Source organism: Pocillopora verrucosa, chromosome 2 (assembly GCF_036669915.1).
Source record: "Pocillopora verrucosa isolate sample1 chromosome 2, ASM3666991v2, whole genome shotgun sequence".
NCBI classification, from domain to species: domain Eukaryota; kingdom Metazoa; phylum Cnidaria; class Anthozoa; order Scleractinia; family Pocilloporidae; genus Pocillopora; species Pocillopora verrucosa.
This window is the reverse complement of record NC_089313.1, coordinates 4,705,511-4,731,004: the sequence shown is the minus strand read 5'-3', so window position 1 is coordinate 4,731,004 and position 25,494 is coordinate 4,705,511. Positions and strand designations below refer to the sequence as shown.

At 39.6% G+C, this 25,494-nt stretch overlaps 1 protein-coding gene across 1 annotated transcript; it reads right to left on the bottom strand.

Annotated features, from left to right (window-relative positions):
• Nucleotides 1-76: 76 nt before the first annotated feature.
• LOC131792683 (pre-mRNA-processing-splicing factor 8) lies at nt 77-25,395 on the bottom strand. The gene is made up of 40 exons (XM_059110093.2): nt 25,293-25,395; nt 25,101-25,200; nt 22,803-22,971; nt 22,519-22,683; nt 21,540-21,755; nt 20,766-21,104; nt 19,742-19,847; nt 18,752-18,854; nt 18,539-18,626; nt 18,022-18,141; nt 17,319-17,628; nt 16,355-16,489; nt 15,614-15,940; nt 14,918-15,124; nt 14,044-14,207; nt 13,814-13,940; nt 13,165-13,357; nt 12,579-12,766; nt 12,230-12,468; nt 11,281-11,638; nt 10,603-10,827; nt 10,242-10,381; nt 9,734-9,820; nt 9,412-9,504; nt 8,768-8,903; nt 8,108-8,407; nt 7,328-7,474; nt 6,580-6,740; nt 6,016-6,207; nt 5,284-5,521; nt 4,687-4,815; nt 4,334-4,447; nt 4,119-4,193; nt 3,743-3,988; nt 3,419-3,465; nt 2,910-3,291; nt 2,368-2,508; nt 1,791-1,930; nt 1,256-1,458; nt 77-696 (listed from the first exon to the last, which is right to left on the bottom strand). The coding sequence occupies exons 2-40, from the start codon at nt 25,171-25,173 to the stop codon at nt 542-544; spliced, it is 6,978 nt and encodes a 2,325-aa protein (XP_058966076.1). The 5' UTR covers nt 25,174-25,200; nt 25,293-25,395; the 3' UTR covers nt 77-541.
• Between the last annotated feature and the right edge of the window lie 99 nt (nt 25,396-25,494).

Sequence of the window (25,494 nt, the reverse complement as noted above, 5' to 3'; positions counted from 1 at the left end):
ACTCAAGATTTCAAGGAAGAAACAAGAGGTCAGAAATAACGTAACGCATTACGTCAAAAGGCAAAATACAAAGAAAAAGTGTAAGGAAATTTTTATTTGATTCGCTACAAACGAAACGATGACGGAGGTTTTACTACATGATATTACAAAATTTATGCTACGACAACTCAAAGTCACTGTTAAGACGTACTTTGACTTAAAGTATATACAAGAACACGGGCTAAAAAACTAGAAAGTGTCACGGTAACCAAGCACTAAGAAAAAGAAACAAAACTCTTATTTCTCAGATAGTCTGACTACTTATCCAGAACTTTTTCACAAGGAATAAATTACTTTATCTGCTCAGAGAAAGCCTACATTTCAACGCATGTCCTGACCCTCTAAGGCGTGGAAAATATCTATTACAAGAATTTTGGGTTAAAGGACAGAAAATTTTCACTCCTTTGGAAGACGCCATGAAACCATGACTTTCCAAAGTAAATAGAACATTCGCGTTAACTTATAACTAAGCCTTTTCTTCAACAGGCAGTAGAGATGCAAGCTAAGAAAACATGTCATCTCTATCAGCCCCAATAACTTCTACATCCTCCATGGTGCTGAAGTTGAGGAAGTGTGATGGCCGGTGGACTTCATGGTAGAACTCTTTGGGGTTGGACAACTGCAACTCATAACGCATGTTTGGGGAGTGACGAACGCCTGAAAAGCAGAGAACGGAGAAGACTGTTAGATTTATATATCAGATAGTAAGTCATTTCAGTCTCTCTATAGAGCGAACCGTCCCCCCCCCCTTCCCCCAACTTCACATCCCACCGCAACAGCTCATCCCAGTTCCCGAAGTAAAAAGGAATTAGGAGCATTGCTTCTCTTCCTATATGCACGCGAAATTCGCTTATTTTAAGGTTTCTTGAGAATTATTCCACAAAATTCGAAGAGAAGAATTGTTTGTAAAAAATTCCTTAAAATTCAATCAAATAGGCCACGTTTTCTTCAATTTGATACGTTTCGTCGTCAAGAACATGAAGTCAAGCGGTCGTAACTTTCACGATAAGCTGGACTGGATTTGCTCTTTGATTTTTTGAGGTTAATCTCCTTTACCATTTCCCGTTCTTCTCCGATACGATTTAAAATTTTTGCTTTTGAAACAGGAGTGAAATTGGTGAAGTTACTTGGTTAAAAATAATTTTAAAAAGGTTTCTCATATCTTGTGGACACCAATACCACTTCTTGAAACAAAGTGACACTTGATACAACTCACCCATAAAATTGAAGTTCCAGGATCCCTGAGTAGGTACCATGAAGAAACCAAGAAAGCGATCTGACAACAGCATCTGTACTTTCTCGTAGTGAGACGGAAGGTAACCCCTGGGATTGTTCCCTGTGTCCTTGTTGTTCCGCCCCCAGTCGTAACCCGAAGGGGTCAGTTTGTAGGCTGTTAGCGAACACGATCCTGGGGTAAAACTGAAAACCAAACCATGGATAAAATGAGTGACGCCTAACCAACGATTCTCACCGTTCATCATTTTTCTTACTCTACACCCACAGAAGACGCTTGGCTCACTCATGCTGACAATAACCTGGATGTTTTTCACATAAAAACATTGCAGGTGGCCTAAACCCCTCATCAAGTGCTGTCGAAACGCCCTGCTCCCCTCTCAAAGATGATTTCTTACTGGCGCTCCAATTTCCCCGTTACGCCACTGATTAATTTAATTGAACTAATCTAGCCCCTGTGACAGGATGATTTAAGGATGGCGAACCTGCTTCGTTGAATAAATTTATTAAATGATTACCTGCATGTAATGATGACTGTTTTCTCGCCATCCCAAGACGGATTGTCCGCCATGATCTTGGCGTGCGTTGTGACATCTTGTGGAGAAAGCTGTGGAAGTTCATTAGGCTGGGTGTGAACCCACCCTAAGGGTTCCATCTCCTGAAAAAACAAAAACGAAAAAAGTGTAACTGTAAAGGTAAACAAAAACGTCCACCGAGAAAATACTCGTGAAAAAGCATGCATAAGATCAGATACTTTTAATTTTTTTTTAAGGGAACTCGTTGAGTAACGGGCTCGACCGCCCCGTTCACGATTTGAGATGTTGGCGGTCCAGTAGCATATATCACCTGACATGCTCTTGAGAGAAATTAGCCATGAGATCATGACTTTTAAGAAGGATGTGAAAACTTTGTTACAAACGAGGAATGGGAAAAAACAAAAAAAAGCTAATTTGGATACTTTAACAGCTAAGCCACAAACAACGAGTCGGTGAGCGAAGAGAGCAGAGTATTCTCCCGTTAGTTTTCCGATTTAAATTTAGCAGATCTGTGATTTTCACCGCTCTCTTTCACGGAACAAATATTAAGGGATCTAACCTTGAGATAGTCATGCTGTGGTAACATGTTTGGTAAGTGCACCGTCTGGTGTGTGCCCCACTGAGGTACCATCACAATACACCGGATCTCTTTTACCTGTGGGTTATCAGGCGGACTTACTCCGTACAAGTAACCGGCGATCTACAAAAACAATACACACCATAAGAATCTTTTGTGGAGAAAAACTGTGAACGTTGAAAGTGAACGGCAAAATTTTCCCTTAAGTTGACGAGAACGTGTCGCTTTGACCCTTTCACTCCCAGGAGTGATCAAAACATTATTTCTTCCTACAATATCAATACAGCATCACGCAGGCAGGTATTGAGAATACCAATACATATCAACTAGGGGACTATCAGTTGATCTGACACCACCTTCTTAGAATAATATTTATAGAAAATGTGTGGCAAAAAGTAAGGAGAATTTTCATCTAGATATTGGGAGTGAGGGGGCTAATGAGTGGCTGCTCATGATGATGACCTCTGATTGTTCTTCGTGATTACTTCGATCGAAAAGCAGTTTCAAATTGAACAATTCTCTACCTGTGTCCTTAAATCCGAAATCACAATAAACTTCTTCAGAATATTCTTTGGCAGGATGTAGGTAAAGCCAGTTTCTTTGATGTCATCTGATGACACGTAAATGTGGTTGGTTCTCAGATGTAGGTTGGTCGCAGAGATGGCTCTGACACGCCACTCAGTCTTGGACGAGAACGTCTGTGTCTCGTAGTTTGATGTCGTAGAAACGATGATCTCATCTCCATGGATGTTGGTGGTTCGAGTGGTAGTGGCTGTCAGTTGTGACTGTTCCTTGGTCTGCTTCTCGATTTCAGCGATCTGCTGCCTCTGTTGCGAAGGGGCCGAGATCTCCATTCCAAGGATAATATCACGGATTTCAGACTGTGTAAGGGAAGCTACGTTCACACTAGGAAAAAAGGACAACTTGAGGTCAGGAGGCTATCTGATTATGAGAAAATGCCGAGAGTATGCACGAAAGTAAAAAAAAATTAAGAAAAAAACCCAAAAATTAGAAACCGTCAACATTCACTTACTTGTTCTTTTTGCCATAGTCGGCTAAGATAAGATCTTTCAGAGCAACCTGTAAAACAAACATAACAGTTGGTCACTTTCAAGGAAAATAAGCAATAAAATATCAGAATAAATTATAAATCGAACGATCGTTCGCTTGGTACATCAGTATCGTGAAAACATCTATGTAGAAGAACCAACGGACACATCGCGAGACACAAGACAAAGCGCGCGCGTACGACTGAACCACTCCACACGCGCGTGTGAGCGCGAAAAAACACGAAAACATACAGGCCATGCTAACCTAGGTGTTTGGAATCGAATAATACAAAGCTGCATCTACGTACCTCAACTGGCACCCATTCCTCGTCAGTCAGTGTCGGCCAGATGTGATGGGGTTCAGTAATTGTGGTCTTATCCGGTTTAAGGATGACCTTTGTGCGGTCAGCGTTCACGTGCAAGGCTCGGAGAATGAGGATCAGACGGGAGAACGCTGTGTAAGACGAAATAGTCTTCAGCCAATCGTCGTACAGGTTAAACAACACCATCTGCGGCTCTGTAGCTTTCAGAATCATGTCACCAAGCTTCTCAACCTGTGAGATACAAACACAGCTTTAGACAACATTATAATAGGGTGCGTTAATACACATCTGCCAAAGGTTTAAGAAAACAGGAAAGTTAGAGGCTTTCCTGACCTAAGTGCTGCTTTTTATTCAAACAAACCTTCAAACAAGCTTGGAAAGGAAGCTGCAGCTCACTGCCTTTGATAACAATGTTCGGAAAATCCAACAAATGAACCTGATAAATAATAAACCATTTTAGTCAACAACCTCAACACATTCAAACAGCAGCATATTCATGAAAGTGACCAAATTCCAAATCAACATCTTCACTAATTAACAGAGATTTGTAAGAACACAGCAAAGATTTTACTGCACCTCCAGTGGGTCAAGCATGCCTTTTCTTGTAACAATGATCTGTTTAGGTTGTTCTTCTACTGGAAGCGAACGAATCAAGGCCGCTACTTCTTCTGCTGTCTTCCATTTCGCCAGCTAAAGTTTCAAAACACACTTCATTTTAAACAATCATACTTTAAGACGTAATTTCATTAAAAATAGTTTGATTTAATTCAGATACCCCTTCCAAGTCTAACCTAAAACTGACTAAAAGACACAAGACACAATAACACGACCTATCTGCCTCACTGCATAAGATTATCTCGTGGAAGACACTGAGTATTTTGAGTCTATCAACGGAAGAGGTGACACCATGACAGTTTTAGGCGACGTACCTGTCCAAGACGCTTCTGTCCCGCCCACACAGAGGTATGAATGATCTTCAGGAAGAGCTGCCCCGTTCGAGGATTGAAAATAAAGATGGCGCCGTTGATGGGTTTGGTCGTCAAGTTACCCTCAAATGTCTGAAAGGAAAGAGGTGAAATTGTGAAAGATAATCAAGCGCGCAGTTTTCTTTAGTTATTTTACCTAAATACAGGTCGCTTTCTTTTAGCTAGATCCAGCTGATAGGAGCTTTTCCTTCGTAAATGGTATCGATCAGTTCTGATAACAAACACAAATAATTCTGGTTGAACTGGTCCTGCTTTTCGAGTAGTAGCCAGGCGGTTTCTGCGAGGAAGATTTACGAGATGCGCAATAACTCCGAGAGTCGAATACTTCAGTGCAAAATCATGGTATTGATACTGAGGACACGCTAGAACCAGTTCTTTCTGTTCGGCTTGACATTATTAAAGCAAAGCACCCTCAACCCTTAAAATCAGACATCGTTCACCCCCGAGGCGAAGTTCTCGGGATTTGGGCAGCTGCTTCTTTGCGCGACAGAAACAAACTCCTACGGCATAAGACTGCGTAACATGTCACAAAATACCTACCTTGTGAATCGTGACTCTGTACACGTTAGTGTCGTCTACAAACCAGATGATCTGGTTGGAGAAGAGTTCTCCGTAGTTCTGCGAAGACAGGTAAGGCTCAGTAGGTTCACTGGAGTACAACTGAAGGCCTTTCCTGATTCTCTCCCTCAGCACATACAAGGCGGGATTGGCTTTCATGATCTTTGCCATGGCCTGTTGGATGAGCGGTTTCACTCCTGGAAACCAGTTACCAAAGGCACTGCAGGAAGTAACAGGAAACAGTTATCAGGAAAAATGCAAATGAAAATGCAGAAAAAGATAAAAAAAAATTAATTAATTTCAACTTAAAATCTTAGAACAAGACTTCACTCTAACATTCCTCGTCCAGAAAGTCGAAACATTCCCGCCCACCCGTAGCCCACAGAGCAAGCGTAGTTTTGGCGAGTGAGTGTTCAGTACCTTCTTGGAGATAATTATAGCTGCCATTTTTTATTTTAACAGCAGCGGACGGCTGGGGGAGAGAAATTTGTATCAAGGGGGGGGTGAATGTCGGTAAAAAGGAGGGAGAGGGAAGGGCGTGGGGATGGGTCTTCTCGCCTCTCCCCGTCCCCCACTCTCACTGTTCTTCTAACTTTAAATCAATCATGGCCGGTGGAACAAACAATCGTCAGCTTATAACGTTAACTGCCCTTATAAGACGCAATTTTCCACTCCTATAAATTTTTCCTCCAAATCTTTCAAGTATCGTGTTACCTGTGCAGATTATAAGCCAAGTCAATGCCAATTAGCACCCCTGTAGGGGAGGGGTAGATACTCATGTTGTCAGTGGTGTAGTCCAGGTACTTTGCGCGTGCGTATCTCTCGATGTCATGTGAGTCGTAGTCTCCCCAGCGGAGCTGAACGTCGACCCAGTACTTTTGGGTTGTGGTACTGTCCATGATGTCACTGCAAAGAAGAGGTGACAAAAGATCACTTAGTGAAGGAAAAGTAATGGTCTGACCACTGCCAACTCGGAAAATTTAGCCGACTTCAACACGACGGTAAAATTTAATTTACTGACTAAAGAAGGTGCCTTAATAAAAAATACAGAAGTAGATTTATCATAGCGAGAAAGAGGTTTCATGTGAAATAAGACCTAGCTGAGCCAAGCTAAAGACGACTTGTTTAAGTCATCAGAAGAATCTCATTAAATACTAGCCCTTTTTATATTGCAGACAATTTCCTTCTAAAAAGGAACCAGCCGACTTCTTTAATCAGACGGCAAATCAGCATGGCTTCTACGATTTTTCTACTTCAATAAAGTACACACAGACTTACTTTGAGTCAGCCAAAAGGGAAGGTTTCGACACATTCCACTTGTATGCGGCAAACAACAGGATATCAGCACACGAGCTGTTCATCTTGTATGACTTACGAGGGTGAATGGTCTCTTTCTGTACAGTCTCAATCTCCAAAGCATCTAGTTCTTGGTCAAACACCTTGAGGTATGTTAATGGACATTAGCAAGATACAGCGCAAAGAAGATTTAAGCTTCAAATGTTCTTAACAATACGACCCCCAAGGGTGACTCGCATCTAATTTCTCCTTACAATAATCAAGCATTGAGATCACGAGAATAGCGAAAATGATCACTAACAAGAACAGCTCTTGATTGTCAAACAAATTCTCCTCGTCAGAATCTTAGAAAATGCATGGAAGACAGTATAGAGAAAACACGTACTGATCTTAGGGTATAAAGGGTTAACCCAAAGCTAAATTAAGCATGACGACTAGTAAAAAAAAAGAGCAAAGGTTAATTCAAAATAAAAACAAGTTCACTACCCAAAGCTTTCGGTCTCAGTTGGGATCTGATTGAATGAAAAGGCATTGCGAGTTTTTTAAACCAGTTACAAACGGAAGTAGCCTGCTCCTGACCCCGGTTGTTTGAAGAGCGGAAAATGCTATCCTCTGGGTTAATCTTATCCGGTGGATAGCACAGTACGCTCCGTGAACACTTGTGTGCTAGATACCAATCTATCCGTGGGATAGCGTTATTCGCCCCTCGAACTGTGGATCTCAGTATTACCTGACACAAGTCCATCACAACACTCTCGTGGACTTTCTGCCACAAATGGGCTCTGAAAATCTGAATGAGTGAGATCTTCAATGTTGGAATCTTGCCATGCATAAATATTCCTGTCAGGTCAAGTTGCACCTGGAAACCAACATAAACCTGAAACGCAAAAAAAAAAAAAATAAAATAAATAAATAAATAAATAACTAAATAAATCAATAAAGCAGAGTGGTCGCTTTGTAGTTAAAGTCTTCTTTAAGCCCTGGCCAGGTCACTGCGTCGAGTTTTTTTTAAGCCAGACACTTGACTCTGGCACTTTCTATCTCCATCCAGGAGTGTGACTGGGAACTAACTTAATGTCAGGGAAACTCGGCCATCTACGACTGATTATCATCAGTACAGGAGGAGTGGCAATACTTCTCGTCACTCCACAGTGGCCAGACTTGTGGGTTTTTAGCAGAAAAAAAAGTCTCGAAACAGCAAGATCGCATATTAAAAATCAACAACATCTGACTTGGAACCCCGAGTAAAGATATGGGTAAGTTTGGTTGAGAAATAATTTGCTGTGGGGGAAAGAAACCCAACAACAACAACAACAACAACAACAAACAGACTTCGTTCTTTCAGTTCAAGTTTGGACCTTCCCACTATCAAAAAATCCTGGACACACCCCCTGCTTCGTTCTACAGAAACCGGAAAAAGGCTTCCGCAGTAATGAGCTACTGAGCTTGTAATAAACCAAGCGAAAATATTTAAAACTAGTCCGTACGAAGCAATATATATATGGCTTACGTTCGCTCTGTTGATAGTCGGTGACCACCAGAGTGTGAATCTTCTGTTGGGAATCTGATTCAAACCAGATCTCTGTGCATTGGTCAGTTTCTTGTACTTCATGGACTCCTCAAACCCACTGGCCTTCTCCCAGAACAGACCCTCCCATGTGGGGAAGTAAGTTCCTTTAAACAGTGTGTGTTCCAGGATTCCTTCCACGCCACCAAGGGCTTGGATCATGTCTGTACGGTAGTTATTCAAGTTCCATAGTTTTCCGTCATGACGCTGATGTGTCCACCAGAATGGATTCTGTTTAAGAACCTGAAAAAGGTGGCACAACGTGGCTTAATAATTTAAGTATAACAAACGGCTTAAAACTTGTGGGTAATGAGGCTTACTTAAGGTTGTTTCAGGGGTGACGCATCTTGAAACAATAAACCCCAAATTAAAAAATTCCTTCAGTAGTACTGGTAGTTAAGTGTCGTAAATCTAGCGAATAAAACTTGTTCTTCACATTTGGTTGGAAAGATTGCTACATGTTCTCTCGACAAGAAGCACCCAGAGTCAGATGGAAGAAAAGTATGACGGTTTCAGAAAAGTAGTTAAAATGAATAGAGACTCGAGGCATTCTTAATCAGCTTTTACTCTGTTCGGAAAATATAAATATATAAGTTAGTTTACCTGGTACTGCTTGAAGTCTGTTCTCACTCTCCAACCCTTGTCATAGGCGAGCGTGTGTCTGTCCTTCTGAAACAGTGTGTTGATACGGGGGATTCCACGATCCCATGAGTCCTCTAAATCTTCCAAGGTCAATCGCCTACAGTAAAGAACAAACACAACCTTTACAGAAGACTTCTTTCAACTGGAATTTTCAGAACAACTAACTGAAAGCAGGCGAAAAAGTGCGGTTAAAAAAATTTCAGTCGACCATTTTTGTATCGTCGGCCTTCTACATTGACGTCGATGGGAAAAAGTTTTTAAAATGGAATAAGATGGTAAATATTAAACACGGTACTGGGAAAAAGATGTTTTTCGTCTTATCACGTGTGAGACAATATCAAAAAGAGTCACCCTGAAAAATCGAACCCCAGATCGTAGTATTTTTTTATGCTGTCCATTGCACTCACGCACGCACGCACACCACGCACGCAAACGCACGCACGTGCCAGCGCACATCCAATGAACGGCAGGGAAGGAGATATGAAGAAATAAGAAATGCAAATATATGAAATGAGAACATGGGTGCAACGACTGGACAGCAGCTTACCGATAAAGCTTGCTCCGGTGAAGAGACCTCCGAACAATTAATTTACTATAGCACTTACCTGTTCTGAGCATTAGCTTCTTGCCGTTTTAACGCGTACTCTGCCCACACTCTCTGGGAATCAATGAATTCACTTTCCCATGGCTGGATGTACCTGTTGTGTTCACAAAAATGAGCAGTACTATCATCGTGTGGTATTTCATAAAATAGTTTTGGGTTTAAATCACACTGAAAATGCACTGCGATGCTCACTTTAAAGAGATTCTACTAATCTTCAGATCCAACTCGTTAAACATTTGCGCGGGCAAAAACTTTAAATATGCTCAGCTGCAACAAACTTTACTTGTCGAGGAGAGGTTGGCAGGAATGACAATATACTGTACCTGTACAAGTTAGGGATCAACTGATCTTTGTCATGACTCATTCCAGATCTAAAGTGAGTGATTCCTACATCGGTCTGTTGTGACCACCTGAAAAGTACAAACAACAGTACCCCTCGGTTACTGAGATCAAGAAGGAGATAGGAATAAAGATGAGAATTATTGTGACAGAAAAATAATGACTGTAGCACAAATGAGACAATAATGCGCCTAGAAAAATAAGCAAACAAACAGAAAACATAAAAGATTAAAAAACAAAATGCCCAATGGACTTATTGTCAAAAGGCAGGAAGCTTCTAGTCGTGTGAAACATTTCTCGCACAAAAACCCTCATCTCTCAACAAGCAAATGTTTTGAAAACCCTTGATAACTTCACAATTGAGACTTGATACTCGCCTTGAGCCTCCATACTAAAAGTTTTCGACAAACCACGATCTAGAATTGAGGATTCAGTTTCGAGGGACGGTCATGTTGTATTGGAGTGGTAAGTTTATCAGGGTTCATTCTTTACCTGAGATCTGACTGTGGAATGAGGACATGGCCCATGGACAACATACCAAGTCCTCCCAGCTCTTTTGGAGTGTAAAATACAACCGGAGGGAACCGACTAGGCATCTTGGAATTCAGCCCAATCTTGATACGTGTTTGGATCTGGAATATAAAAACAATTCAATATGAAGAACTACTTTTAAAAAAACCACTGACAATGCTAAGCAACGAACTTTATGGCCAGTGACAATAATACTTCTTTTACACTGACATTTCCACTTGTGAGTACGCAGTCAAAGTATGATATAGTATCGACGATAGTACTTCACAGTGTAAATCCCAGTATGTAAGAAATAAAACGATTTACAACTGTAACTGAATACCTTGTTTTCGCATTTCACCAACAAATCCAGCAACTCTTGAGTGTTGACAACTGACTCCCTGTAATATGTCATCAAACCAATCAAAGCCGTGTTCCATTTGTTCACAATTTTGGTAAACGTAGTTGAACCAGATGCCATTAAGATTTGACGCACTCTGTTGTGGAATCGCTGCTGTGACTCGTCGTCAACCTTGAGGAAGCACTGAGCAGTTCGCTCTTTAGTGACCTGTCATCACAGAAAGTAATATTATTCTATTTTATTGCATGTTCAAAAACACTTAATTTAAAATCTCTTATAATCTCCTCCATGTTTAGCCATTTTCGTCCCTATTTTTGCCTCGTTTGTGTGTTTTTTCTATCTAACTGAGCTAACAGCTTGAATTCTTCTATGAGTTGAAGGTGTCTAAGTACATCAAAATCTTTGATTCGAATAATCATGATGCGTTTAGCTCGTTTCAAGCTTTCATTTAGTAAAACGGAGCAAAATAGTAATAGGTGCGAAAGAGCGAAATTGAGGGGGGTCTGGGTCTCCCTCGACCCAAACACGCCGCTTACTATTTCCCTCTGTTCTATTAACTGAACAGGCTATGGTGTGGCTCCTACAAATGGGAGATTGTCCGTCTACAAATGAAAAGCTGATTGAGGGCAAGATTCATAAGCAGTCATGTGAAGTGCGTACCTCATTTTGTAAGTTCCACACTCCATCCCTGTGAGTGAATTCCTCAAATGTTGTGCGACATTTTGGAAGAATGCGGCACTCAAAGCCACACATGTTAAACAGCAGATTTGGATTGTCTTTACTGTAAACAGACACAAAACTTTCATCCCAGTTGAGTGTTGTCACAGATCTTGGCAAGCGGTTCTTTATGTCCCAGAACACAGCACGCCCAAGATTGACGTCGTGTTTCATGAGCCTCATACGTGCATCCCTTGGCCAGCATTTCCTGTTGTTGTAGCCCACAATGTTTTCGTTATTTGGGTCAGGGTGTTCTGTCAGGTAACGCTGGATCAGATCACGGGCTTCATCTGCTGTAAACCTGAAATACAATCCAAAGTTGCTGTAATACCAAGCAAAACGGGCTTCTGCAATCTCCTAATTTTGAGGCTTCTGACATCACAAAGACATACTCAAAGGTTACTCTAAACTTTAACAGATTAACAAGATTCGCAAACTTGCCTCTCTAGCATACGTATTTTTCAAGTTGCACTAACATCTTTCATGCAAATTGGCAGACCTTCAAATTGGAAATCTTCCGAATTTCACTAGGCTCTTTTCATTTCAGGTATTTCATTCCATAAAATCTTCACAACCCTGACAAGTTACAATATCAAGTAATGCTTAGGATTTCAGAGCTTTTAACCCTTTCATTCCCAAGATCTCATTCATAATTCTCCTTACTGTCTGCCATTCAAATCATACGCCGTTAGTTAGGAGAATTTAGAACTGAATCAACCAATAATCCCCTAATTAATGTTTTACTTTATTCTCATCACTTGTCTGCTTCATATAGTACTGATAGTGTAAGGAGAAATTCTGTCTTGGTCACTAGTGGGACTTAGAGGGTTTAACAGCGTCTTTTTAAAATAAGCCCTTGAGACCTACAATCAAGAACATTATGAACAACTACCTGAAGAAAATGTGCACTTTGTCAATGTATCTTGAATACAATCTGATGGGATGCTGTGACTCTGTCTGAACATCTTGGAAAGTCAGGAAGTCATTTGGCATCTGTGGAGGCCCTGCCATCTCACTGGCTCTCTGCAGACCCAACACCAAAAGATCCATCACCAATCCATAGTACTGAACGATGAATGACGCAAACTGCAGACCACGGATGATGCCATAGGAGTTTGTGTGATTCATGTCCTGTTTAATTAATGGGAAATCTATCAATGCAGGGAATGGTTTAAAACCGTATTCAAACATTGGTTATGTAGTGTGATTGTCTGAGTAAGGAGTCCTCAGAGGACACCAACCTTGTAGTTAATGACAATGTTGTTCTTTGCTGTCATGTAATCAGCAATGTTGTGATCAACAATCAGACGCAGGAGCCGATTCAGTAACGTCAAATCAATCTTCTCATACATCTTTTCAAAGTTTGACTCCATCATAACATTACATTCTCCTTCAGATGTCTCCCAGACGTCTTGTAAGTTGTTGATTCCTGAGAGCAAAGAAAGCAAAGATTTCTATTAGCCAGCTTTTATTACTAGGGTATATTTAAGTGAAAATTCTAGACTATTTTCTTCACTTTTTCCAGACCATTACTTTTTATATTCTGTTGAGGAGTAATTTTACATTGACGAGACAAGAACGAAACACAAAAGCAACGCATTGCAATCGAAAAATTGCCTCCGGCTAATCTCTTCCTGACTCGTCTCAAATCTTCCGGCGGGCAAAGGAACGTGCATCCTGCAGCGGTAACGACGAAAGCCTGCTCCCAGGCTAGATTGTAAATTTCCATACCTTTTCATGAATTTAGGACTCTCTTTCGCCCCTTTCATAAATAGCAATGACAAGAAGCAAGCATTTCTTTAATGAGCTTAATGTGAGTGTACATACCTTGGCACCATTTGTACGTAAGGAGTGGAGGAGGTTCAGTGTCAGCTGGTTTGACCCATGGAGGAAACAGACGTCTCTTGTCTGCTTCATACCATAAATATTGGTCTAAGTAGGCATCTGTGATTTTCTCCAATGGCTCAACATCATACACTGGGATAAGATGGCTGTATAAGTCCATGAACTCAATACCAACCTGTAAGAAGTAAAACACCACACCATGAGCTGATTAATTTGTGACTCTCTCAATTATTTAATTTTTTATTTATACATTTGTGATATTGAGACAGACTGGCCCAGTTCAGCCATAAAGCTGGTTTAAATGGGGGCCTGTATGAGCAATAACAAGGCCAGACTCCAACACCTGGAGCTACATTCCCTCCTCTTTGGAAGAAGTGCATATGTTTTAAGTGGTACAGAGAAGATGCAGGACACAGAGTCTATCATTCTTTGTCCTTATCCAAGAACACTGAGAATGTCAGACCATTTGCACAAGTCATGGCAAAGGCAGTACATTTTCCTCTGATACTCGAAGACCCTGTGTATTATTTTGGCCTGGGGCTTGAGCCTTCACCCTCCTTTGCAACAGTCTAGCCTTGTAACTGTAAGCTAACCAGGTGGCAGTTTGGCCCAAAAATGGTTGATGCTTTACCTCTTTAAAGGCTCTCTGTGTTAACAAATGACGCTTGATTCTGCTGAGTGCCTCGTGAGGGTTGTCATATGCTTGTTCAATCAGTCCCAACTCTTCTCTCTGGGACTGGTTCAAACGACTCTTTACACTAAAAGTGATACACAAAACAGAATGTCAAGGAGGAAAATTTCACAAAATTAAACAAACTTTAATCACATGGAATCTGAAGACAAATGCTACACTCATTACACCTGTAGGCTTCCTTGAGTCTCTCCAGAGCTAGAATTAGCAATTTGGTGTCGTGCTTGTAGGAGAGGGGTGGAAAAGGGATTGGTGAGAACCTTCTGCTCTCTAGCCAGTGAACTGTAGTTGTGTAGATTGCAACTGCTTCCTCAGCAGAGATGTAAGGACCATCCTGTCAAACAAGAAAATTTGAGAAATTACATAATATTTCTCTGATGTCAAGTTTTAGCTCCATATCCTATTGCTATGAGAAGTTATTCACATTCCTTCTGCATCAAGCAGCCTCTTCTTCTCCTGGACATATTGTTTGTCTGCAACAGGTAACCTGACAGTTTGCCACATTTCCCTAGGTGTGTGGTACTGTGTATAATTATGGGTGGAAAGAAGCACTGAGAAAATACTCAGAACATTGATCCTCAAGGTCCTCATAATGAGGGGGCAAGGTTGTAAAGAAAGTGTGATGCTGTGTCAGTAGGGGGTATTACAAGATAATTTTGTTTTATAAACTGGGTTGATAATGTAAATTGGCCCTGTAGATGGTTTCTAGAGCTGAAATTTCCAGCGTTAACCATTCATCAGATGTATTCTGTCTTCACAAACTCACAATGCTACATGTATAGTATACCAGATAGGGACATGACTACACCAAGGATTTCATTTGAGGAAAAATTAGTAAAACATCTGCAATGACTAAACGAACTGACTGAATTCATCAGGTGTGTAGAAATATGCCAGGAGTATACTCAGTTTTTCACTGGTTAATGGATTGATTCTCTAGCACAACTCTGTGTACTCAGAAGGTAAAAATCTGTTTCAGTGTTGGAAGAATTGCATTCCCACAATATCCAAAAATATCAGATCTTTCTCAAGGAGAATGCACACCTTCAAGTAGTTATGCTGTCTTTCCTGTTCAGCTTTGAGATAGAGTCTTGTCAGACGTCCAAGATTTTTCTTACAAACAGTTTTATCCACTGTGGCACCACGACGGATACGTTCCCTGTTGTAGTGAGCTGTGTTTGTCCACCAATCAGCCTTGGCTTTGACATACCGCAAAATCATGTTCTCCACTGGTGTTGGAAGGCCAGGCACCTGATGAAACAAAACAATTTGGTCAGCTTTACCACTGAATGGTCAAAAGCAACAATTTACTTTCTCTTCTCCTTGTTTCATTTCTCCTTCCTCTATTTGAACAAATGCAGCAGAAAGGAAGGCTGTGTATTTTGTTCAACAGACTCATTTTTATGAACACATTTTTGCATGCTAGGCTACTTTAGGTTAGTATCTAGACAACTACTACTGATGGTTTAAGTAGAAGGGGAAAGAAGTATTATTTCTCTTCCTTAAAGGGAACCATACAAAAAGTGTTTTAATACTGTATTTTTGAAATTTTGCTCTACCACCATGACAGTTTATCTCCTGCATCAAAGGAGGCATTGTGAAAATTAATTGAACAGTGTCATGCCTAAGAAAACATACCATATAAGAAGTGAGGCTAGAGATAAACTACCCTTATATTCTTCAAAAGTCTACCACTTCTCCCAGAAACAAATAAAACTAAAGCACTTGAACAATTCCTACCTTCCAAGGAATGTTGGCTTTCCAGCATCTCCAAGCTTCACTCAGATGCTGCAGAATGACTCGGGCCTTGTTCTGCTTAATACCTTCTGGCATCATGTCCAGGATGTCATGCATGACAGCTGCTCGTAACTCTAAATCAAAGTGGCTTTCCACTCTCTGCTTAGTTACTGTTTTGGCCACACCCTTGGAGTGTCTGCCTTCAAACTGCCTGGCTAGGAGGTTACCAAGCCAACGCTCTAAGAGAGGTACAACCCCACGCAGAAAAAATAGCCATACCCTCCAGCCAGGTGCCCAGAATCCACATCCCGGACCTTTCCCAACTGGTCCCTGCAACAAAGATATAACTGTTTTAAAAATTTTAGAGTGCTAATATTTAGGATTTGTACCTTTTATTGGAAACGATTTTAAGGACTCTTTCAAGACTTCAAAAATTCACATCAACCCTTCAAACTCTGAGTAGTGACTAAATTTTTCCCCATAATATCAAAATAGCAAGTGATGAGAGTAAAGAAAACATAAATGTAAAATTTCAACCACTTTAATTCAATACTGAAGTCCAAATTTCAGGACTTTCTGCAATCTGCAGCCTTTTAGCTGGAATTTCTAGTCCTGGAAAATTGCATTACAAAATTGCAGGATTACCCAGGTATTTCAGGACCTGTACGAACCCTGAATATCATCTTCACAGTAATAGTGGTATACTTATTCAATATGGGATGGAGAAAGATACACCACACTTACAGTGTTAAATCTGTAGTAAATGAGATGTTTGATGTCTTTACACATTCTGATTTGTCTCATAAGCTTGTACTTGTATCTGTACATTCCAGTCAGCTGACCAACATGAGCAAAGGTGTACTGAAGACCATCAGCCAGCTATAAATAAAATAAAGTTCACTTAACAATCAATACATGCATTAAAATTGTGACAAGTGAGTTATAACAAGTGAGTTATAAATGCCATATACTTAGTTCAAGTGCTATAATAGTAATGAAAATGGAACTGGAATAATAGTGTAAGTTTAGTAGTCAACATTCCATGAGGTGGCAATTCTAGCCCACTGTTTCCAGATCACATTGAAATTTGGAGTGTTAACTTTTGTGGAAGGAGGAAAACCAGAGGACCTAGTGAAAAACTCTACGGGCAAGGATGAGAAACAACAACAAACTCGACCCACATGTGACACCAGGTGTGGGTAGCGAACCTGAGCCACAGCATCGAAGGTGAGCCCTTTCATCACTGGGCCACCCCCAAAGCCGTTCTGTAAGCTGCCAGGGTTATCAACATTGAAAGTGTGTTGTGGGAGTAAGAGCACAGAGTAAGAGAGATAAGCAACTTTTAAAATGGTGGTTGAGTAAAGAAAGATGTAAAGCAGTTTAATATCATAAGCCAGAGACAGAAATTTTTTTACTCTTAAACCAAATCAGTGAAAAAAGCACCACATTTATCTTTATTAGATGATCATGTCTTAAAAGTTAGCATCTTGTGCAATCTGTCGATTGAAGAGACAACAGTGTCCTCCTTTTAAGGCAGCAACTGGTAAACATTACCACCTGTGGTACCTATTATTGTTTTCTAAAATTGCTTGAAATTCTTGAAAATTTAACCAATAAAAGGATTGCTCTGCCAGAGCAATCCTTTCTTTACATGTCCTACTCAAAATAGGGGAGAACACAGAGTTAACAATTAATTTTCTGGACTTACCTGAAAACTGTCTACATTACCCAGTCTGTACTGCACATGGGAATCTACAACCAGCTTTGTGAGACGCAGAATCTCCCGACAAAGATGGAAAGCATTTCCAAATCTGGACTTCTTTCTTTCCTTTGTGGTAAGGGTTTTGACTGGCTTCAGATTGAAATTGTAATCCAAATGAAGGTAGTTCAAGTTCTTTCTGTGGATCAGTAGATTCAGCATGTTGTAGCCTTGCCGGCACACTTGGAGACCCACTTCCACCCAATCAAGAGTTGTCGTTTGAAAGAACTTTGTTGCTTTGAAGGATCGGAACAGATATCTAAAAACCACAAAAGAAGAAAATTCATATCTCTGTTTGTGTCTTGAACTCAAAATATTGTGAACTCTTGAAATATTTATCAAATGTGAACAATGAAAAAGCCAATCACATATTTTTCACTAAATTGTAAGCAGTTACAGTAAGTAGTTTGTAGTTTGTCTCTGTTTGCTGATTTTCCAAAAAAGATTTAAGGAAAGTGACCTTGTGGGGTACTTTTAGGATGCGTCTTAAACCTGTTGCAAAGTTGACCACAACAGTGAGGTTTAATTGCTCAATTTCTTGGTAATGAACTTGATCCAATGGCAACAGTCAAAATGAATAAGAGAATAAAATTGGACAAATTATTATATTGCTGCAAACAACTACAAAAAAAGAAAATTTAAGCAAGTCTACCTTTTCTTTTGTGCTTTAGGTGGTCTGTGTTTCAGTGCATTCAAAACGTAGCACTTGAGAAGCTTTTGATATGACACTCGCACCTTAACTGGGTGAGCAGATGGACAGTGTTCACGATACCTGTATAAAATTAACAATAAAGGGGACAAGTTTCTAAAGAAATTTGTTGCTGCATCAGTGGGAGAGAATAACAGGGTAATCTAATATTATCAACTGAGTTGAGGACATAAACCAAAAAGAGTTTCAAAGCTGGCATTTCAAGGGCTAGCCCTTCATCAGGCTAATACTTGAAATGTCAGCTTTGAAACTCTCTACAGAGGCCAATTTATGTAATTAAATAAAAATACTTAAGGTTATACTAGATGTGCAGTATCTCCTATACAATTTCAAAATCCTCCTAAAATTGACATTTTAATAATTATTTGAGTCCAAAAAAAAAAAAATTTACCACAAGACAAAACAACCCACACCTGAACACAACATTTACATTTTTGTATTACAGTATGGGAATTCTTACCAAGTCTTCACCAATGGTATATCGATGGCTCGGCGTGTCCTGGCAGATCTTAAACAGAATGGTCTGGGAGCCCAGAGTAAAGCAATACCTTAAAAGATAAACCACCAAAACATTTTACAACTGTAAAAGTAACCTTTGTAAAACAAATTCTTACAACTTGGGAGTTGATGTGAACTGAAAAATAGTTTTTAGCTAAACAAAAGTAGCACTAACCATTTGCTGTGTTATCTGTGTACAGTGGTGTATCTTGCAAGAATGGCTGAATATCTTCAGGCAGTTCAAAATCTTCATCATCATCAGGCTGGGGTTCTGTTGTCTAAATCAACAAAACAATTGATATAAAATTTTCACATACTTCCCTCAGAGTGTATTACTAGAAATTGTGGTTTTGGTCATTAGACTTTAGTAAGTAACCTCTGTGTAACTTCTTCAAGAAGGTGGGTGCCTAGGACATCCACAGACTTCCACTAGGGCCAACAATAGAGAACTGCCTCCATGGCTGGGGAATCCTTACAACCTTACCATGAGCCCCATATCAGACACCATAACACTGACTGAGTCCAAATTATGTGGAAGGAAAAAATTGGGAGGGGTGGGCTTTGGGAATGCTTCAAAACAGCCACTACTATAAGTGCCTTGGGCCAAGTTGTTCAAAGCTGGGTTAAGATAACCCAGGGTTACTATGAAATTTGATTTCAAAGAAAATTAAGTTTAATTATTTTTGTCTTCTATTTGATTTTTGGATGTTCTAAAAAGAATAGAGAAATTATCTGAAAAGGACTTTTGAATGGAGAAATAAAGAAACCAATTTCAATTTCAATTTCAACCCTATGTCAATGCTAATCAGCATTTGAACAACTAGATCCAGGACTGCAGAGGAACAGCTGCTGCCAGACTGGTAAAGAACTCCATAGAATTGTTACATTGGCATTACCCAAATTAAAAGAAAATGTGAATTATACAACAATTTTTCACTGCAATTTTGTTTTTAGCTTCTCAACAGTCCACTCCATTTTGTTTTAGACAGACCATTTTAGGATAAGAGCAATCATGAAAACAGCTATTGTCAATGACTTTGACCAAGGTTTCCACTTCCTTCATGAAACTCCTTATTAGAATTCTTGTAAAGAAGTCATCATTAGAGTCACCCAGATGATTACAAAGTGTTTAAGTTTCAAATAGCAAAAAAGCAAAGCAAAGTACCTTGACAGCATGTCTGTGGGCAATTGGATTGACAAGAGGGTCGAAGTAAAATGCTGGTAGATCCGGGTCCTCTGTTTTAATGTAAACAACTGATGGATGGTGATACCTGACAAAAAACAAAGACTTGAGTTTGAGTTAAATCTCCCTGGTTTATAATAATATTGTGCAACACCAACTGATGAAGCAACATTCACCCATCTTGTATGGCTATCACTTCCAAAGAAAGACACACTATTTGACCACTCATTGCTGGTCTTCAATATGCTTACAGCTTAAAGAATAACCAGACATTTTATTAATCAAGATTACATATATTGTGCCAATAACAAGGTAGCTCTTCTATTTTATTTAAAGCTCACACAGTAGTAACTGCGTTTATGAGGATTATATAACTTCATTAAGGTAACTGAGAATTAAGTTCTGGCATTTTGCATTCTGTTCCTATATTACACATGTGTTTGGATCAAAGAGCAGTCTATAGCTGCTTCATCTATAGACTTGCAGCAGTAACTTGAACCACTTTTTTTTTAGCCACCAATCCAAACAACAATCAACATTCTTTAAGCAATGCTGTTACCCGCATCTGGTGGCAGAGGGTGACAAACATCCAACAAGTTCAAGTACCCTTATGGTTGGCTCATAACAGGAAACAAGACCCTTACAGATCAGGAGACAACTGATCACGAAGTCAATATCTTTGTGAAAGTAGTATATTATGAAGACAGATTTTTGTTTCAAAAACCAGTTACCCAAATTTCAAAATTATTTAAATTTGTCCATATGATGATGGGGAGAAAATGTGTCACTGCAACTTGATTTGGAAGCAGTTACTCAGTTTTCCAACCTTTGAGTTTCGCGTACAGTAATTTTCATGCATTTAATCCTTCCCACCCTTACATCAGTATGCATATTCTCCATCCTGCTCTTTATACATTTCCTCATATGCTGACAGGGAAAACAAGATCTTGTAAGGAGAAATTGGACACTAATCACTCTTAAGGGGTCTAAGGGCTAACCAACTCACCAGGGTAGATGCACTTTGTACGGCAAACTGTTGAACAGATAGGGGAATGCAATTCTGTACTCTGTCCTCACAGGCTGCCGAATGATGATCTTGTTTATGTCATTAAATTCATTCCAGTCTTCGTCGTGGACATTGACATCTCGCACCAAAGGCTCAAATTTTGGTCCTCCAGGAATGGCAACATTCAATGCTTTAGCTGTGAAAAATGCCTTCAGATCATACAAGTAAAAGTAGTTTTTATCTACAAGATCTGTCAGAAGTTGGTTTCCCAGACGATAAAGTGTAGACATGATTGGCAGTGTAATATTCCATTTTCTGTATGAAGATCCATTGACCATTCTAAAAAGAAAGCAGGATGTTATGAAAAAAAGTAGTATGGCTTTTCAATTAACCATTTCACACTCAATATCTCATTAGTAATTCTCATTGGAGAATTTGGTATGGTCCAATCAATGATATCCTAACTGATATTTTACTTCTTCAAATCGATTTTCTGCTTGATTTTGTATTGATGTTTTAAAGAGAAATTCTGCATTAGTCATGCATGAGACTCAAAAGGTTAAGTCACAAATCAGAAAAACTACTGATACGTGGGTCTAGAACTACACCTCTGCAGTAGGTCAGGTCACATTCTACAGTTTCCTGTAAGGGAAAGAATCCAACAAACTATACCCAGGGACAGCTACTTCCTTAGGTTTCAGTTCTTACAAAGCCTCTTTCTTTGGAGGATTCATTATAACTATGATAACGGTCACAGAAATACAAAGTCCTTACTTGGTATCGACCAGGGGATTGTGTTCATAAAACCACTCATAAACACTTCCATCTTCTTCAGGATCCAACTCCATCTGGATCGGCTCAAGAGGTTCAACATCCAGGATGTTATCAGCGTAATCCAGAGGAGGTTCCTCATCATCAAATGGGGGAAACCTCATTCTCTTGAAATGCCTCCTGTCTCTCTTCTCACGACGCATCATGATCCACATGGTGCTAAATCAAGGAGTAACATCCGGTTTTACATTTTATGAGTCATGCCAAAGAGAGAAATTGAACAAAATAGTCCCTACTCAAGTTGGCATAATTAGCTAAAAATTACCCCAAGCCTTCTTTACATGAAATTTTCCTCCAACCTTTGTAACACTCTTTGATTTAACAAAATTATTTTTTGGTCTTGATACTTTGAAAGTGTTTTGTTCAATAGATTTAACAGTCCCCACCTTGATTGTAATGCTTTAAAGTAAATTAATTACCTTTTCTGACTTACATATAAATATCCACCTACACTATAGGGGCAATTATTCAAACACAAAAATGACAGTGCTCTGAACTGCTACCATTTCAGTTCCCATGGCAAATAGAAAAAATGTTGGTAATTAACTTTGTGTTGAAAAGCACTAATTTGGCAATCTCTGCTAAGCAGCCATGTGAAAATATCTAACATTTTTACATAAGTGTAAAACATAAGTTAAATGATTATGGTCTTAAGTTGTGAGATGCACCTCTGCATGAAAAATTCCATGATATTACACAAATTATCCTTCTTGCTTGTTTTTGAGGGAAGCTACAATGTTCCTGGATATTTTCCAAGAATTTTTGTTTCTTTTGTTTCTTCCCTTTTTTATACATTTTTTGACAACCATTTATTTAAAGAGACCTTTTAGCTCACTAGAAGGAGACTTAAGCTTGGGCTCAAACTGAAAATTTACATATACTTTTTTGACAAAGCTTTCAAGTAATACTATTTTGAACTTACCCCCACTGGGCCAAATAGACAGGTTCCACAACCCATGGAATCTCATTCACAAATGTGATGGCTCCTGTGATGTGATAAAGAACCTTCACATCTCGAATCTGCTCCCATGGCATGGGCATGTTCTCGAGTAACTTCAGCACTGCATGAGGCATGTATTTCAATGCACTAAAATTCAAACATAGGAAGTGCATTTATACATGTTATCATTGAGAGAATGTAAGTGTGACAATTTTAACATTGTATAAGAAATATTGCATTCAGGTTGATAACTTCAGTTTTCTTACCCTAAGTATACTCGCTTATCATGCCGATATTTCCTGCTGGACATGTCACCATGATCTCGAATGATCTTCCTAACATGCTCTGGAGGCATGTCTTCTTTTTGTGCTTCCACAAATCCAAACTTTCTCTTTTCGCTGTATCTTTTTGACTGGAGTTGTTGCCATTTTCGAGCTGCAAATATTTTGATACAGAAGCAAATGTATCAGAATTGATGTTTTAAATAAAATGTGTGTTTCCAGAAAATATCCATACCCCCACCACGGAGGGAATTTCATATAGGACCCCCCCACCCCTTCGGATTTTCCATTTTGGGGTAGCAGTGGTAGCCCCCCCACCCCTCTGGAATTTCCAAAGAATTTTCTACCACCCCCTATACCCCCTGGAAATATATTTTTTTCTCGTAGCAAACAACAAACAAGAGGGACGTGTGATTTTGTCGCGTGTATATTCGAGAGATGGCGTACACGCGCAAGGTAAACGTCGCTAACTAGCTTAAACTTAATGTTTGCTTTATTTTTAAATACAATACTTATCCCTAAACATTTAACACAGTATTCTCAGTACACGAAAGGAGAAAAAAACTGTACAAGTCGCAACAAAACACTTTTGAACTGTTAAGTTTGTACAATGTACTGAGAAAATTGCGTGCACTTGAAATGGAAACGTTCGAAATCACATTGAGCAACGTAAATTTGTACAAAATTGTGTCATAAATAAGAGAGCAAAAGAGAAAACCGAGTCAGCAGTAAGTTATTTTGAACTCATCTTTCCAAATTCCAGCCTCTAATGTAAAATTTCTCCACACAAGCATTGATTCTTGTTAACAGCGGGTCGATAATTTCATCCGATTGTGCATAAACAAACCTTGGCTAGTTACCAGTCCCATGCGCATATATACAAAGCCCTGGATCCTAATGTTTCTCAATGTTACTATCAACTGTTTTCTACTACGGTACGACTGTACTTATCATTCATTGTAACATCGCAAGCAAGTAAGCCATAAAGAAATCGTCAAGTCTCCTACACATTATGATGTAACGGAATTAAGCTCAGTGCAGATCAAAATTAATAGATGGCTGGAGTCCATAAGGGGTAGTGAATGGTAAATTTATGCGAAACTTTGCGAGACGGCGGGACCAGCGTTTTTTGTTTTTTTTTTTTTTGCGAGACCGAGACAGTTATTTGTAAATTTTACGAACGCGAAACGTGTTATGACCGAGGAAAATCCCTAGGTAACCACTCCTGTTGGTTGTAATCTTTGGAGACTGGTAACGAGTAATGGCGGCTCCGTTCGAAAAACAAAGTGATTCTCTTCTTTATTTGATGTTATTTATGTTCCAAAGCACTACAAGGATAAAAGAAAACTTTCTTTTGCTGCAGAACTGTTAGAAGCATCGTAATTTAACAACTTAAACTTCAGAACGTCCCACTAAAGTAGGTAAAAGGCGCCAATTGACATACGAAGAAAGTCGATCGACTTCCTACCCTCTGGACGAAAATTTCGCCTCTTACCCCCCATCCCCTCTGGAATTTCCTGGGACTTTGACCCCCCCACCCCTCTGGAATTTCCAATTCCCTCCGTGGTGGGGGTATGGATATTTTCTGGAAACACACAATGTGGGAACTTAATTGCCCAGTGACTACAATTTTTTGTGTCCTTCACATTCCACCTGATTTTACATGATGCAAGTATGTGATATTCGTTCAAAGTTCAGTAAAATCATCTGGCAAGAATCCTGACCATTCAATAATCTGACATGGTGAATAATAAAGTAAAAGTCTACATCATGCATTCAAAAGGTTTAGTTGTTGAGCATCTTGTAATCTTGTGTTGACCTTCATTAACTACTGTATTGAAATGAGCCAGTTTACAGCCCTAATGGTATTTCAAAAAGAATTAATGGATTACACAGACACTGTGGCTCTAGAGAGAAAGAACCAACAACGACGCAACAGAAATTCGAATCTTAACAGTAAGTTTCTTATTTGTTGTAATGGTGACACAATGAAATCTGTATGAATGAACCCTGACAATTCAATTTACTCAAAGTTCAGTCAGAGTAAAACAACGAAAAAGCAAGACAGCCTTAACATCAATCTCAGTTACCCTAAGAGGAGACACGGGTAATTTTAGAAAACCTTTAAGTGACGGTTGATCACGTTACATAAGTTCACTGATCGAATGTCTGACAACGTGAACATGACGTTAAAGTGAATTTCTAATTAGAATCTAGGGCTATGCATTTGAACATGCACATTAAGCCAAGGAATCAACTCTTGGAACAGTCACGCTACATAACCTTTTTCCTGTAGTTTTTCTTCAGTTATTTCAGCTGGTAACCCTGCAACGGCGGGTTGGCCCCACGCCGCCATGCTGGCGGTTTCACTGCAGATGAAAGCCTTTAAACACAATTGCAAGAGGAAATAGGTTATAACCCGCCAAATGTAAAGCATGGCTCAACTCAAATTTAAACTACAAGACCTTCAATTACCTGAAAAGAAGTTCGCGTTCTTTGCAAATTGGAAGAAAAGCTCGACGCAGACGTTCAAACTACGAAGCATGCATGGCTGTCCGCCATGTTGTAACGTCACAACCCTGCTTCAGAATGAAGCGAGGTACCCCCCAAATACGTTTTCTCCCAGCGAGGCCTGGTAGCGAGGCTTTACTGAAAACTCCCACAACTCTCCACGAGC

What these genes read in the sequence shown, in the direction of transcription:
- LOC131792683 (XM_059110093.2), bottom strand. Translation starts at nt 25,173, where the DNA reads ATGGCGGCGTGGGGCCAACCCGCCGTTGCAGGGTTACCAGCTGAAATA. An exon ending in CACAGAGAGCCTTTAAAGAG is followed by an intron (nt 13,358 to 13,813) that starts GTAAAGCATCAA and finishes TACTTCTTACAG; the next exon opens with GTTGGTATTGAGTTCATGGA. An exon ending in GACAGAAGCGTCTTGGACAG is followed by an intron (nt 4,448 to 4,686) that starts GTACGTCGCCTA and finishes TTGAAACTTTAG; the next exon opens with CTGGCGAAATGGAAGACAGC.